The sequence below is a fragment of the Meriones unguiculatus genome, chromosome 1 (genome assembly GCF_030254825.1).
Source record: "Meriones unguiculatus strain TT.TT164.6M chromosome 1, Bangor_MerUng_6.1, whole genome shotgun sequence".
NCBI lineage: Eukaryota > Metazoa > Chordata > Mammalia > Rodentia > Muridae > Meriones > Meriones unguiculatus.
Window position 1 is genome coordinate 144,989,379 of NC_083349.1, and position 14,544 is coordinate 145,003,922.

The following is a 14,544-nucleotide window of genomic DNA, read 5'->3' on the forward strand; positions in this document are numbered from 1 at the left end:
GGTGGCCGGGAGACCCGCCGCTCCTCTGCTGGGTGACGTTCCCAAGCGGAGCCCGGTCGGGCTCGGAACTCCAGTGACAGGGCCGGGCCACGCCCCCACTCTCCTCGCGACGTGGACGCTCCCGCGTGCGGCTCCGCCCCTGGGGTCCACGTGGTGGGCAGCGTTCCCCCGGCTCCTGCGTGGTGGCTCGTCCGGCGTCGGGATGGAGGGCGCCCCGGCCTGCGGTGAGTGGAGCGGGAACTGGTGGGGCGCACCCGGGGCGGGGGTTCGGGCGCGAAGGAGGCTGCGGGGAGGGCGGCGGGGGCGCCCCGGGAGGCGGAGGGCCTACGGACGCCCTGATGCTCCCCACAGGCGCCGCGCGGTTCTCCTGCCCTCCCCACTTTACGGAGATGTCCCCAGAATCGGATCCCCCACGATTCTCCTTGGAAACTCTGACAGGTCCAGACACAGAGTTGTGGCTTATCCGAGCCCCTGCAGACTTCGCCCCACAGTGGTGAGTGATCCGCCTACCGGGAAGAGACCCCCCCCACTCTAGAGGCCGACCCCACCGTAGACCGTGAGCCAGAACATTAGACGGCATTATTATTATTATTATTATTATTATTATTATTATTAAATCCTGAGACAGGGTTTCTCTGTGTAGCTCAGACTGTCCTGGAACCCGCTCTGTAGAGGCACCTGCCTCTGCCTCCAGTTCTCTGGGATTGAAGGCGTGTGCCAGCAGCACTGGGCTAGATGGCATTTCTAAACAAGCCGGAAATGGTGCTTTGGGTTGTTTTGAGACAGTCTCATTCTGTAGCCCAGGCTGGTTTCTAAGTCCCAGCATCCCTCAGGGTCAGTTTCCTTAGTATTGGGATTACAAGTGGGTGCCACAGGCTGTTTTGTGTGGAAGAATCTTATAGCGCATACAGTATTTAAACTTGATTCTCCTGCCTCCACCCCTCCCCACCAAGTACAGTCTTATGCAGAACTGGTGATCCAACCCAGAGCCTGATCATGCTAGACACACTCCATGTCTGGGGTCGTCCCCTGCCTGTCCGCTTAAACATCACTTAGCCAGTAATGGCGGGGATCAGATATAATCCCAGCACTTGGGAGGCTGAGGCAGGAGAATGGTAGGCCTCAAGGCCAGCATGTGCTTAGAAATACTAAGCCAGCGGTGGCTGCATGTCTAATCGCAGTACCTAGGAGGAGGTGGTGCAGGTTGGTCAGACGCTTTAGCGTCCCACAAACCCCCAGAAGTTGGTTGGGTGGTTGAAACAGGGAAGGGGAACTCAGGGCTCTAGCACTGAGCTGGGCCCAAGCCAGGAAGAGCTGCTTCCAGCCCCACCCTGCCATTGCACTGAGATCTCCCCAGCCACTGTTTCTCCCTCTCTCCTCAGCCTCAATGGCCGGCGCGTGCCTCTCTCTGGCTCGAAGACTGTTAAGGGCAAACTGGACGGCAAGAAGCACCGGTATCGAGTGTTAACCAGCAGCCCCCAGGCCGGAGATGCCAGCATGTTAGCATCGTCAGTGGAGGAGGGAGGTAGACTCACGTGCGCCCCAGCCCCCCGTGGGAGCTTAAGGATCATGGAGGGTCCTCAAGAATATCTTATCTCTCGGGTCCCCCTGCAGCCGATCCCCACAAGCCTCCCGCCTCAGATCCCTGCTGGCCTGCGGCCTCGGTTCTCTGCCTTCGGAGGCAGCCTTCCAGTCCCTGGGCCTGGGTCAGCCTTGGCTCTGAGGTCACCCACTTCAGGAAAGAGGAAAAAGAAAAAGGGCACAGAGGCCTCAGCTGCCCAGGAGGTGGTAAACGGGCATGGGGCCATGGAGGTGGACCCAGCCGGGGGTGACCTAGGAACGGAAGTGAGGAAGAAGAAGAAAAAGAAGCATCGGGTAGGTGAGGTAGAGATGATGGAGGCCGAGGCGATGGAGCATCGGGTAGGTGAGGTAGAGATGATGGAGGCCGAGGCGATGGAGCCCTTGGCAGAGTTGGCAGAGTTGCCATTCCCATCTGCCACCAGCAGCAAAAAGAGGAAGAAGTTCAAAGCAGCAGAGACACTCCAGCTGGAAGAGGATCCAGGGCACACAGAACCTGCGGCTCAAACAGAGCCTCCTGAGGGGACTGTCCTCTCCCCCACCAAAAAGAGAAAGAGGCTAAAGGAGGCAGAAGTGGACAGCACCATTGTGGACCCTCAGCCGCAGGAACCCCAGGAGGAGACCATCCTGCCAACACCCACAAAGAGGCGGAGGAAAGAAAAGAGGCAGAATTTGATGATGGAGCCAGAGATGGGCCTCCCTGGAGTGATCACGGAGCCTGACATTTCAGAACATGGGCTTCAAACTGAGGTAGCTCCTGTGTCCCCCAAGAAGACAAAGAAGAAGAAAAAGGAAAAGTGGCTGGACCAGGCACTGGCCTTGGGGGCAGAGGTGACAGAAACTGTACTTCCGGCCAACCCTGAGCCCCAGGTGGCTCCAGCACCCAGCAAGAAGAAGAAAGAGAAAGGACAGAAGGAAACAGAGCCAAGGTCTGAGGTGACTGACAGAATAGATTCTGAGGAACCTGAGGCCAGGACAGGTCAAGGATCCACCAAGAAGAAGAAGATGGATCAGTAAAGTGGAGTGCAAGACACCGTTCCCCACTGGGAGATGTCTCCCACAGGACAGGAGAAGAAGCAAAAGAGGAAGCTTCAGCAGGAGCCCTAGTAACGCTGTGGGGAAACCGAGGAACTGGCAGGCTGAGGTGAGCCCAGGAAGGCTGTCAGAAATTAATGGCAGAGACAATCCCTACCCTCAAAGCCGACACAGGAGCACATCTGGCAGGAGCCTGGGCATGGAATGCTTTATTGTGACACTGGCCTTCGTGGCATCATGTCAATGCGGAGCTCTGAGGAAGGGTTCATGGAGGACATCGAAGAGCCTGCGGGCCTGAGGGCGAGGGGGGAAGGGAGCTGGTCATTAAAGGCGCTGTTTGGTTTGCCTGCTCTGCTTGGAATGGGTTGTGGCTCTTACTGTCCTAGGTTGCAGGAGCTTGGGTGGGGGGGTCGTGGTTCTACTTGAGGCTGGACAGAAGGTGGGGTTCTCTCGCCATTGGGCCTTGGTTTCCCCATGTGAGATAGTCGAGATAGCCTACATACCATTTAGAGCCATAAAACTAGCCCACTGTAGTGGCATAGATCTTTTTGTTTTGTTTTTCGAGACAGGGTTTCTCTGTGTAGCTTTGGCTGTATTGGAGCTCGCTGTGTACACCAGGCTGGCCTCGAACTCAAAGAGATCTTTTTAAGCTTGCTTTTTTTGTGGGGGAGGGGGCACATCTTTAATCCCAGCCCTCAGGAGGCAGGGGTGGGTGGATCTCTGAGTTTGAAGCTAGCCTGGTCTACATAGCAAGTTCAGGAAACCCTGTCTTGAATAAATAGATAAATAAGGCAGGAGGGTGGCACACATCCTGTAATCTGAGCACTGGGAAGCTAAGGCAGGAAGATCAGAAGTCAAGTGCCAGCCTCAGCTACATACTGAGTCCAGCCTGAGCTACCTGAGAAAGTCTCAAGGAATGAGGTAAATAAACCAACCAAAAAACCTCACTTGCACCTGAGACACAGGATGGCCCCAAGGATGGCTTTGAGCTTGAACTTTGGACCCTCGTACCTTATCCAACTGCTGTAAGCATACTCACTAAGCTTAGTTTAGACAGTGCTGGGATTACAGCCAGGACTTTGCCAATGCTCTACCAACTCAGCTACATATCCAGACCCCCAGGAAGAAAAGGTTATAGAGCCTTAAAACCACGGTGGCCTGCTTGTGATCTCAGCAGAAGCCAGCGGCAGAGCTGAGTTCAGGCCCAGCCTGGTCTCCTGGCCAGCTAGAGCTATACAGTAAGACACTAAAAACAACAGCCACTTAATAGAACTTCAGAGTCTGTTGATTTGGGGCTCATTCCTGCTCCCAACCCCAGCAGCATCCCCCTAGAATTCTTACCTTCTGGGGGCCCAGGCCAGGGCACAAGGCTAGATCCTCCCTTGATGCGGTGAAGAGCTGTTCGAGGGACTGAAAGGTGGAACGGAGGGTTCAGGGCATTGTAAGCTAAACCCTCACCTGTCCCAGCTGCAGGGGCCCAGGATGTCCCTGGGGCAGGAGTGGGGCTGGGGAGTGAGGAGGGGTGCCTAAGGGCTTCTTACTCCAAATGTAGCCAGGAGGGTCTGGCTGTCCGTCTTGTTGACTGATTTCACGGTTGTCAGACACTCGGTGGCCTGGAAAGGAGAGGGAGAGTGCTGTCTTGGGAGCTGGGCTTAGGGGCCACCTGTGAACACTACACTGCTTTAGAAGGCAGGTGCAGGAGGAGTCCCACAAGTTCGAGTCCAGCCTGGTCTACAGCAACAAAGTGGGGCTGGCTTGGTGATTATGAACGCACCCTGCCCTTCAGAGGCCCCAAGTTCGGTTCCCAGCACACACTCTGGGTGATGCACTTTTTGAGACCCAGTCTTTAGATAGATCCCTGATTGGCCTACAACGAGGGGATCTCGGGATCCCTGGAGAGCCACTGGCCTTTGCCTCTCTAGTGCTGGGAGTAAAGGTGGCTGCCGCCACAGCTGGCTTTTAACACGGCCGGGTGAGCAGGGCATGGCCACACTGGCTCCATGTTGGACGGGTCTCTTCTCTCCCTCTGGGGTTATGGTGAACTCACTGTAGGGCCGGTATGTGCTGTGGAGGAACAGGTGCAGCGGTGGGCACCTCCCACAACACCCCAGAAGCTCAGGAGCAGAGTGCCTCAGAGCTGAAAATACCAATTCCTTTACAAAATAACACCCAAGTGGCCCCTGCGTGCTGCTCTGGGGTGCAGTGGTCAGCAGGGCCAATGTGGTTCCAGCCTGGTACTCTGCTCTACTAGGCTGAGGGGGTTGAAGGAAGGCTTTTGGGGGAGAAAGTGTCAGGGCTGGCCTGGGAAATGGATTCCAGCAGTGGAAATAGGAGGTAGATACTGAGGGCAGGCTAGGGGTCAGGTTAAGGGGACAGGTCTAGTTTGTTCTTAAAAGACCCGGCTGGTGGGAGAGGATGAGGGAGGACTGGACAGGGGAGGGAGGCCTTGGCATGGATGGACTTCCTTTGGGAAGGACCACGCTCAGCCTAGAAGCCATTAAAGGGTACGGAGTAGGGAGGTGCAGAAGGAGGGGAGGTGGTCTTACACGGGACAGGAAGTTCTGATCCAGCTTCTCCATGAGGAGGTCGGCGGGCTTCTGCTCATACACCTTGTAGGTCTCCAGGTAGCGCCCCGCTTCCTCTGCACTGCGTGACAGGACACACGTCAGCTGGGGCAAGGGCTGTCATTCAGGACTCCTTCATAGGACTGCGAAATTCCAAAAAGAGGCCAATCCCAACCCAACTTCTGCCCTCAGCAGTGAACCCAGTGCGGTGGGTTCTCATACGTTATTTAGTCTTGGTGGGGAAGAAACCCAGGATATTGTACATGCTAGACACTCTACTCCTCACTCAGGCCCTCCAGCTCCTCACTGGGAGATTCTAGGCAGGGGCTCTACCACTGAGCCACACCCCAGCCCCTCACTGGGAGAGTCTACTACTGAGCAATGCCTCATCTCTTATGTTCCTTCCTCCACGACAGAGTCTCACTCTGTATCCCTGCCTGGCCTTGAATGATGATCCTCTTGCCTCAGCTTACTAAGTGCTAGGATTACAGATGTACAGCGCCACATCTAGCCTAAGATTTCTTTTTCTTCCCCCCCCACCCCCCCGCCAGGGTTTCTCTGTGGAACCTTGACTGTCCTGGACTCACTTTGTGGACCAGGCTGGCCTTGAACTCACAGTGGCCCGCCTGAGACTCCCTCCCAGAGTGCTGGGATTTCAGGCATGAGCTTCCTCACTGGGCTGGCCTAAGATTGCTTTCTTTCTGAGACAGGATCTCACACATCGCACTAGCTTTAAACTGCTTAAAGATCCTCATGTCTCTGCTTCCCAAGTGCTGGATTGCAGGCGTGAGCCACTATGCCCGGGTTATGCAGTACAGGGCTTCCTGAGTGCCATGAAGCACTGCCAACCAGACAGTCCCAACATGTGCACACACTCTTTTGCCAACTCTCTAAATTGAAAGCTATTCGTTTACCAGGATTCCGCTCTATTCATGGTGTGAGGAAAGGCTGCTGTCTTTTTCCCCTTCTTCTTCCCCAAATGGTCTATGGTCTACTTATTTGTGGTTTTGATGGTGAACCAATTAGACGACCCCTGAGATGCAGAGTTTCTTCAGTTGTTAGTTCTAACCTGGTTCTGTCTGGCCTCTGGTCTCATCAGCTCAGGATGGCTTGAATTCTTGACCTGCTGGCCTTGGACTCACCACTACTGGGATTATAGGCTTGTGCTACCAAGCCTGGTTAGGAATGACCGCACAGGCTGGAGCAGGGGTTGGGTGGGAGGGACCCGTGTCTCACCTCCAGGCCAGGATCAGGGTGCAGTCAGCCAGGATACACATCTTAGCCAGCTCCTTTAGGGCCTGCTGGGGATCTTTCTGGAAGAGAAGAAAGTTACAAGTAAAGAGCCAGGAACAAAGCAGGGATTTATAGTGTGAGAACCCAACAGCTGGGCTGGAGAGAGAGACGGCACTGTTGGTAAAGCCACAAGGACCAGAGTTCAGTCCCCATGGATAAAAGCTGGGTGTGGTGGCCCAGGTCCCAGTGAGAAGCCATGCCAAAAACAAAAACCCACAGTGTATGCGCAGGGCCTCATGAGCATCACTTCTCTGTGGGTGAAGGTGCCTATCTTCAGGCTGGACCACTTGAGTCTGATCCCCAAGATCTACATGGGAGGAGAGAACCAACCCCCAAAAGTTGCCCTCTGACTTATGATTGTGTGTTCCCATGTATGCACAAACAAAAACAAATACATGTAAAAAAGAAATCTTTAAGGCTTAAACTTTAATGCCAGCACCCAGAAAGCTAGGCCAGAAGGTTGTCAGGAGTTCAAGGCCAGCCTGGGCTGTATTGTGAGACTCTGTCTATAATTAATTAATTAAAAAAAACAAAAACAAACAACAACAACAAAAAAAACAAAACAAAACAAAAAAAAAAACAAAAAACAAAACCCGATGGTGGCCAGGACTACAAACATGGAGAAATTGAGGTTCTGACATGACAGACTGTGGTGACAGATGAAGAACAAGATCCAGCAGATATTTAGGTAAAGGGACATGACCTTTGCAATACTGTGAACTAAACATCCTAGGCAAAAGCTCTACCACTGAGCCACACCCCAGCCCCTTACTGGGGGATTCTAGGCAGGGGCTCTAGCACTGAGCCACACCCCAGCCCCTCACTGGGGGATTCTAGGCAGGGGCTCTACCACTGAGCCACACCCCAGCCCCTCACTGGGGAATTCTAGGCAGGGGCTCTACCACTGAGCCACACCCTAGCCCCTCACTGGGGGATTCTAGGCAAAAGCTCTACCACTGAGCCACACCCCAGCCCCTCACTGGGGGATTCTAGGCAAAAGCTCTACCACTGAGCCACACCCCAGCCCCTCACTGGGGGATTCTAGGCAGGGGCTCTAGCACTGAGCCACACACACCCCCAGCCCCTCACTGGGTTATTCTAAGCAGGTGTTCTCCTGCTGAGCTAGAATCCTATCCTTTATTTCTATTTGAGTAAATTCTCACTCTGTAGCCCAAACTGGCTCAGGAACTCATGATTCTCCTGCCTGAGCCTCCAGAGTGCTGGGATTGGATGGCAGGAATGCACCACCAGGTCTGTCTCTAGACAACTTTCCCTTCCTACCTCCCAGCCCGTGCAGGCTTCCTCAGAGACCTGTGGCAATCAGCTGTGAAAATCTAATGCTCGATGAGGCCCTAACAGGTACTTTGTCTTAAAAGGACTCGGCAGCCGTGCCGTAAACTTCAGGCTCTGTGCTCCCGCTGCATGGAGAGAGTGATGCCAGCCAGGCAGCTGCTTACCACGTCCACCTGGACCAGCAGCACTCGGAGGGCGAAGGTCTTCCCCAGGCTCTGCAGCCGTTCGTGGATGTAGTCTGGATGGAGGTTGTGGTAACGGAGGCTGGTGCAGACAGGGAAGGGAACAGGTTGAGGGTCTCATCTGAGACCCTGAGACCCCAGACATCCTTATTCTCACTGGCATGCAGAGGTTGGGACCTAACCTTGCTAGAGACCCAGAAAAGTCAACTGACTAGGATAGATCTCAAGGACGGGTCCATGGCTGGTAAGGGCAGCCAGCTGTGGTGTTCTCGGGAGCTGGACACTTGGCTTCTCCGCTCAAATCAGGGTCCAGCCCTCTTCCCTCAGACCAAGGAATACAGACCTCAGGCCTCCCTCAGATATAGAAGTCCAGGCCCCCAGCCTCCATTCTTCAAACCCAGGGTCTAGGTCCAGCCCTCCTCCCTCACAGCCTGGAGTCCAACCTCAGCTACTCTTGCTCTGGACAGCTGTAGGCCACAACCCCTTCTTCAACAAAGAGCCATGCTCAGGTCCAGAGCCCACAACACTGAGTCCCACTTTTCCCGCTGAATGGCTCGAAATGCCAAAACTGTGGGTCAGGACCCTCTCGCCTTCCAGGCGCCCCAGAGCTCACCTAAGGAAAAGAGCACAGGTGCTCTGGCCCAGCACATAGTCAGGGACCACCTCACCAAATTCCCAGGGCACATTGCGCACGAACTTCAACACCGGGTTGCCCCTCTGTTGGGAGAGAGGTGGAAGACACTTACGGGGTGACCCCTGGACAAAGCTCCTCCCCCACCTCTTCCCTCCCTAAGGCCCACCAGCTTCCTGGGGCTTTTCCAGCTTCTTTCCACACTCTTCAGCCTGGAACCTGTTCCCTCTCCCCTCCCCAGGCTTCCACCATAGTACCCCAGCCCCCTCCAGCCTCTGTCCCAGTATCAGTCCACCCTGCTGTCTGCCCTCACCTCCACCTCAGAAAGATCTACACTGGCCACTCCTACGGAGGGCCCCACATCCAAAGCCCCAGGCCCGTCCTGTCTGTGTCTTTCTTTTCCTTCTCTGGTGGAGTTTAGACCTTGTCAACACCCCTCCTCCGCCACCATAGCACCTCCCTGGCCGAGGCTACTATCACAGTTCCTTGTGGCCACCTGGCAAAGGATAACCAGGGGCCTCATCTAAGCTCTGCCATTGCTCCCCAGTGCTGCTGGAAGGAGAAATGCCCCTGTCCAGTTTCCCTCCTCCACTCCCTGAGAACACCCTCAACAACCTGAGATGAAAGCTATGAAAGCTCAGGTGAGCCAAGCTCTGAGGCATTGAGGAAGCACTGAGCCTACACTGTGTCCCCACGGTGACACAGCAGTGACCGGGCCAGGTTCTTATGGACAGGTGGACTCTGCCCCCAGGCCCAGTTCTGGCCCTCCTGAAGCCTGTGGATTCTGCTACATGCACTGTGACCTGATTCTTGAGACTTCTGGGATTTCCAGAGTGACAGCATCTGGCATGGACTTCCTACGCCCGGAGGGACCCCTGGGGGGATGGGAACACTTGTGCTCTCTCTCAGTGACTCCTATCTGGCTCAGAACAGACCCTGGTACCCACGCTCACAATTCAGGGAAGGCGTGAGCTCGAGCCTGAGTGGTCACCAACAACTAGGGATGGCATCAATTCAAGCCTATGTCATAGTATACCATAACCCCAAAGCACTAACTTCAAAAGCTTCCCTGAGCATGGGAGTTCCCAGAGGGTAGGAGTGTGGAAGAGAATATAGGAGCTCCAGCCTCTGCCCCTTCCCATGCCATGACACCCTAGGCACCCAATGGATGGAAGAGCTAATGCATGGAGAAAGGAATGAATGGATGTGAAAGGGAATGAATGAATACATGAAGTAATTCATTCAAGCTACCAAGACATCAAAATTCTTCATTATAAAGCTGGGTGGGAAGCTGGCATGGTGGTACACAACTCTGATCCCACCACTTGGGAGGCAGAGGCAGGTGGCTCTCTGAGTTCAAGGCCAGCCTGGTCTACAGAGTGAGTTCCAGGAGAGCCAGGGCTACACAGTAAGAACCTTTCTTTAAAGAAATAAGTAATTGTGGACTTATTTGGTAAAGTGGCAACAACAGTCAAGTGCAGACCTGAGTGGGGGTCTCCAACACCCACATAAAGCGCCAGTCTCATGCTTGGGCGGCAGGCGTTTCACTACCTGAGTGAACCCCATAGGTTCTGACCAAATGAGCAAACCTGGGGACAGGAGCAGAGCTGCCGAAACAGAGTGGCAGCCCCAGCGGGGAGGGCCGGGGCACCCTAAACCCACAAACCCATCAATGACTGCATGAATGCTGGGGTCTCTATCGGAAGGACCGTCTCTATCGGAAGGATGCTTGCGTGAAGAATGAACGATGGGATGTATGTACGAATGACCTAGCAGACAAACGCACATAGGAATTAATGCACAAATAAAGAAATGAATGAATGCACGAATGACAGAGTGTATATATCAATGAATGAATGAATGCAGGAAGGAATTAACAGATGAAGAGGGTGATGAGTGATGAGGAAGGGATAAACTGCGGAGAACAGACCCCGTGAACCTCAGACTGCCTCCTACTGTTCGCCCCACTAATCCCTGTAACAGGGTCTCCCACCAGAAACCCCGGCACCCCACCTTCCCCCTCACCTGCCGTGGGCTCACGATGATGCTGTTGGACTTTGATCCTGTTTTGGGGGTCTGGCTGGGGTTCTCTCCTGTCACAGGTTCAGAGCCTGTGGACCCTGCGGCCCTGACCCTTCCTGGAGGCTGGGTGATGGCATGCTCAGGACATGTCTGAGGGGCCGCTTGGGCGGAGGTTGCCAAGGTGGTGAGGTTCCGTGAAGATCTGAACAAGGGCTTGACCTGCGGAAAGGAGGGTTGGGAAGGAACCCAACACTGGGATCCTCTCCCACCTCTGACTCTTATCTTGCTCCTTCCAGATAGATGCTTTCCAGGGGTTCTGGCTCCATTAGTGAGGTGCGTGCCTAAGCACCCACAAAGCCCCAAGAGAGGCCCAGTAGCACACAGCTGTCATCCCAGCACTCGGGAGGCCGTGATGCCCTAGGTCCGGCCCTACCGCCCTGACTCGGAAAACACACCTCCTGTGTGTGCCGCCCCTGCCTCGGTCTGCTCTGGCCTCACTAGTCTTCTGTGACTCTTCAGGCTCTGTCACCTCAGAGCTTTTGGGCTGGCCTCCCCTCCAATCAGCTGTCCTCATGGCCCATTCCCTCACTAGTTCTCGTGGCCAGATCCTTCATTATAAGAGAAAAAGACACTATAAGTGAAGACTGTTTCATCTTGAGACAGGGTTTCTCTATGTAGCCCTGGCTGAGCCCTGGCTGTCCTGGAACTCACTCTGTAGACCAAGCTAGGCTCAGACTCAGAGATCCACCTGCCTCTGCCTCCTAAGTGCTGGGATCAAAGGTGTGCACCACCACCACCTAGCCTGTTTTGAATTGGGGTCTCACTATGTAGCTTAAGCTAGCCTGAAACTTATGACAATTCTCCTGCCTCAGCCTGCTCAATGATGGGATTACAGGTGTTTGCCACCATGCCTGACTCCGACTTCTTTCTACCTTTCTTTTTCCTTTTTCTTTTTTTTTAATCAAGATTTACATATGTGTGTGTGTGTGAATGTGTTTGCCACATGTGTTCAGGTGTGTGTGCCCATAGAAGCCAGAGCAGGGTGTTGGATCCCTAGAGCTGGACTTACATGTGAGCTGAGCTGCCTGGCACGGGAGCATGAACTAAACTTGGGTCCCAGTCACCTGGAAAAGCAGAAAATCCTTTTTTCTTAAACAAAACAAAACAAAAACAGCATCAACAGGCTTTGGTGTTTCAAACAGGCCTTTAATCCCAGCACTCAGGGAGGCAGAGGCAGGCAGATCTCTGTTGAGTTTGAGGCCAGCCTGGTCTACAAAGCAAGTCCAGGACAGCCAAGGCTACACAGAGAAACCCTGTCTCAAACAAACCCTTTTTCCTGGTGTGTGTACAGGTGTGGGTGAGTGGGATGGAGTTCCTGTGAAAGTCAGAGGGTAACCGGCAGAGTTGGTTTTGTCCTTGCACTGGTGTGGGTCCTGGGGATTGAACTGAGGTCATGAAGCTTGCAGGCTAACAGCTTTACCCACTAAGCCATCTTGCCTGCCTTTGTTTTTTCTTTCTTTCTTTTCTCTCTCTTTCTTTTAAGGCAGAGTTTTGCTATGGTAGGTCTGGCTGACCTAGAACTTGCATCAATCCCCTTGCCTCATCTCCCAAGTGACAAGGCATTACAGGTGTGTTTCACCACACTAAACTCTGCTTTGTGTTTTGTATGACTAGTATTCTAGATTTTCAAGATATGAATTTGGATCTAACATTTTTTTGTTGTTATTCTGGTTTTTATACACTTATTCCCGCACAGGCGTGCACCATCACACCCAGCTAAGAAAGGTTTAAGGGGCTAGAGAGATGGCTTCTCGGTAAAGAGCACTGGCTGCTCTCCAAGAGGATCTGGGCTCCATTTCCAGCACCGACACAGAGGCTCACAACACGCCAGTTCCAGGGGATCCAATGCCTTCTTCTGGCCTCTGCAGTCCTACATGCACAGACATAAGCGCAGGCAAAACATCCACTCACACATAAACAAACAAACAAATAAAGGATGATCCACTGCAGTCTCCAGGACTTGGGAGGTGGAGACAGGAGGACCGGGGTTCAAGGGCAACTTCAGCTACACATCAATTTCAAGGCTAGCCCAGGAAACATATGACCCAATCTCAAGGATCAAAACTAAACAAAGCAAAGCCATCACTGGCCAATCACAATCACACTTGTGATTTGGCCCTCTTTTTAACCACCCCGCCATGTCATTTTACCGATGGGGAAACTGAGGCCTGCGAAGGACAGCAGGCTATTTTTCCAAAGCAGCTCAAGCCTCAAAGGTCGCTAAACTCACACCGTGATCCCAAGGATCCCTTACTGTCCTTTACTCGCCAAAGCCCCCAAGTCCTCGCCCTTACCCCTGCAGGAGGGACCTCGTCTTCCTCCAGTGGGATGACAAACTTCTTCCTAGTGGGCTGCGGCTGACTCTCCTCTTCCTTTCCAGGGTCCATTAGGGACCTAAGAAGTGTGGCGACATGGCCGTTGGCATTTCCGTCCTCCACTGGGAAACTCCACTCACAACAGTGCACCCCAAAAGGTGGCAGGGTTCGGTAAGCTTAGGTTCCATGAGACCGACCCGTGGGCCCGCCCCTTCCAGCCTTCACACTCCGGATTGGTCCAAGAGCCCTAAGGCCACGCCCATTTATCACTCCTGCCGCACAAACTCAGGGAAGTTGGCCCCGCCCCCAGAGGCACACCTGGATGCGTTCGCCCCGCCCAGTCCGGCCTCGTCTCAGCCTCCGTGATGATTGGCCTCTTCCTCTGCCAATCATCAACCCGCGTCCTTTACCTCCCCCCTCCCCCACGCGCGCCCCTCTCGTCCCTACCTCGGGGTGTAAGCACCGCCAGAATTCACCTGCTCTTTCCCGAGGCCTAGAAGGAAATCGCACGGGGAGATAGAGGCGACACGATGCCAGCGCGGCTAGCGCGACCGCCGGCGGGACTCACTTCCGGCCGCTCTGGCCCGCCGCTCCTCTCACTGCTCCTCTATGGTTCTGGCGGACCTTGTAGGTTTAGGGCGGAAAGGGGCGTGGATCTTGGTGCCTGGGAGCCTTTGACACCAAGTAGTTCTGCTCCAAGGCCCCGTTGGGTGCATCTTGTGTTCCCAGACTCCAGACCCGGCTCAGTGAAGAAGAGATCTAACCAGAGAGGGGGAGGGGAAGGAGAAAGGAAGAGAGGAGAGGAGGGAGGCGTGATATCAAAGAAAGCCCTCCCTGTCAATGTGGGTTGAACCTCATGAGGCCCACTGACATTGACTCACTCCAAGCCTCCTGCATCCCAAGCAGGGACGGCTCGCCACAGCTCTGACTTCCCTAGGGCTTCTGTGCAGTGGGACAGTCAGGCAGGTTGCCACCCAAACAGGGACAACTCAGAGCGGGCGGGGCCGGGAAGGGAGAGCCCAGGGGACAATGGGACCCGGTTGGGGGCGGGGGGGGGGGCGCCTGACCCAGCTAGGGTGTCATAACGGGCTTCCTTCCTGAAGGAAGGGCCATCTGAGCCCCGAGACCTGCCCCGAGACCTGGGGCCCATCGATGACTTAGTATTACTCATTTCCTGAAAGGACAATTTCACCCTGTTCCAACTTGTAGTTCTCTGATTGCTAAGGAAATAGGGCATCGTTTTGTGAGTTTAATAGTCTTATATATTTTGTGTTCTTGCTCATTTCCTTTGCCCGTTTTTTTAAAAGATTGGCTCATATCCTTTGCCCATTTTTTCAAAATGAGCAATTCAATTCAATAGTTTTTTTTTTTTAATTAAAAAGGGGGAGGAAAAGGAGATGAACATCTTTTTATTACTGCCCATTTATCGGGGTGATGCTTGGGTGTTGATTCTGTTAGTCACTTCCATAGATGTAAATGTTACCTTCCGGTTCATACTTTGGGAAATCTCCATTTCTGAGTGTATTTACCAATGTCCTCCACTTTGTTTTGGTCTTGGCGTATTGAGGGAG

At 53.9% G+C, this 14,544-nt stretch overlaps 2 protein-coding genes across 3 annotated transcripts; one reads left to right on the forward strand and one right to left on the reverse strand.

Annotated features, from left to right (window-relative positions):
* The first annotated feature begins 91 nt into the window (after positions 1–91).
* On the forward strand, positions 92–2,974 carry Polr1g (RNA polymerase I subunit G). The gene is made up of 3 exons (XM_021642141.2): positions 92–224; positions 352–493; positions 1,383–2,974. The coding sequence occupies exons 1-3, from the start codon at positions 203–205 to the stop codon at positions 2,593–2,595; spliced, it is 1,377 nt and encodes a 458-aa protein (XP_021497816.1). The 5' UTR covers positions 92–202; the 3' UTR covers positions 2,596–2,974.
* Positions 2,807–13,728, reverse strand: Ercc1 (ERCC excision repair 1, endonuclease non-catalytic subunit). Of its 2 annotated transcripts, none has more exons than XM_021642143.2 (10): positions 13,450–13,728; positions 12,953–13,052; positions 10,602–10,817; positions 8,559–8,662; positions 7,928–8,027; positions 6,414–6,490; positions 5,160–5,259; positions 4,155–4,226; positions 3,955–4,023; positions 2,807–2,907 (listed from the first exon to the last, which is right to left on the reverse strand). In XM_021642143.2, exons 2-10 carry the CDS (start codon positions 13,043–13,045, stop codon positions 2,854–2,856), a joined length of 885 nt encoding a protein of 294 aa, XP_021497818.1. In that variant the 5' UTR covers positions 13,046–13,052; positions 13,450–13,728; the 3' UTR covers positions 2,807–2,853. The 2 variants fall into 2 exon arrangements, with proteins under 2 accessions (XP_021497818.1, XP_021497817.1); XM_021642142.2 differs by having other exon boundaries at positions 13,421–13,726.
* Positions 13,729–14,544: the final 816 nt, after the last annotated feature.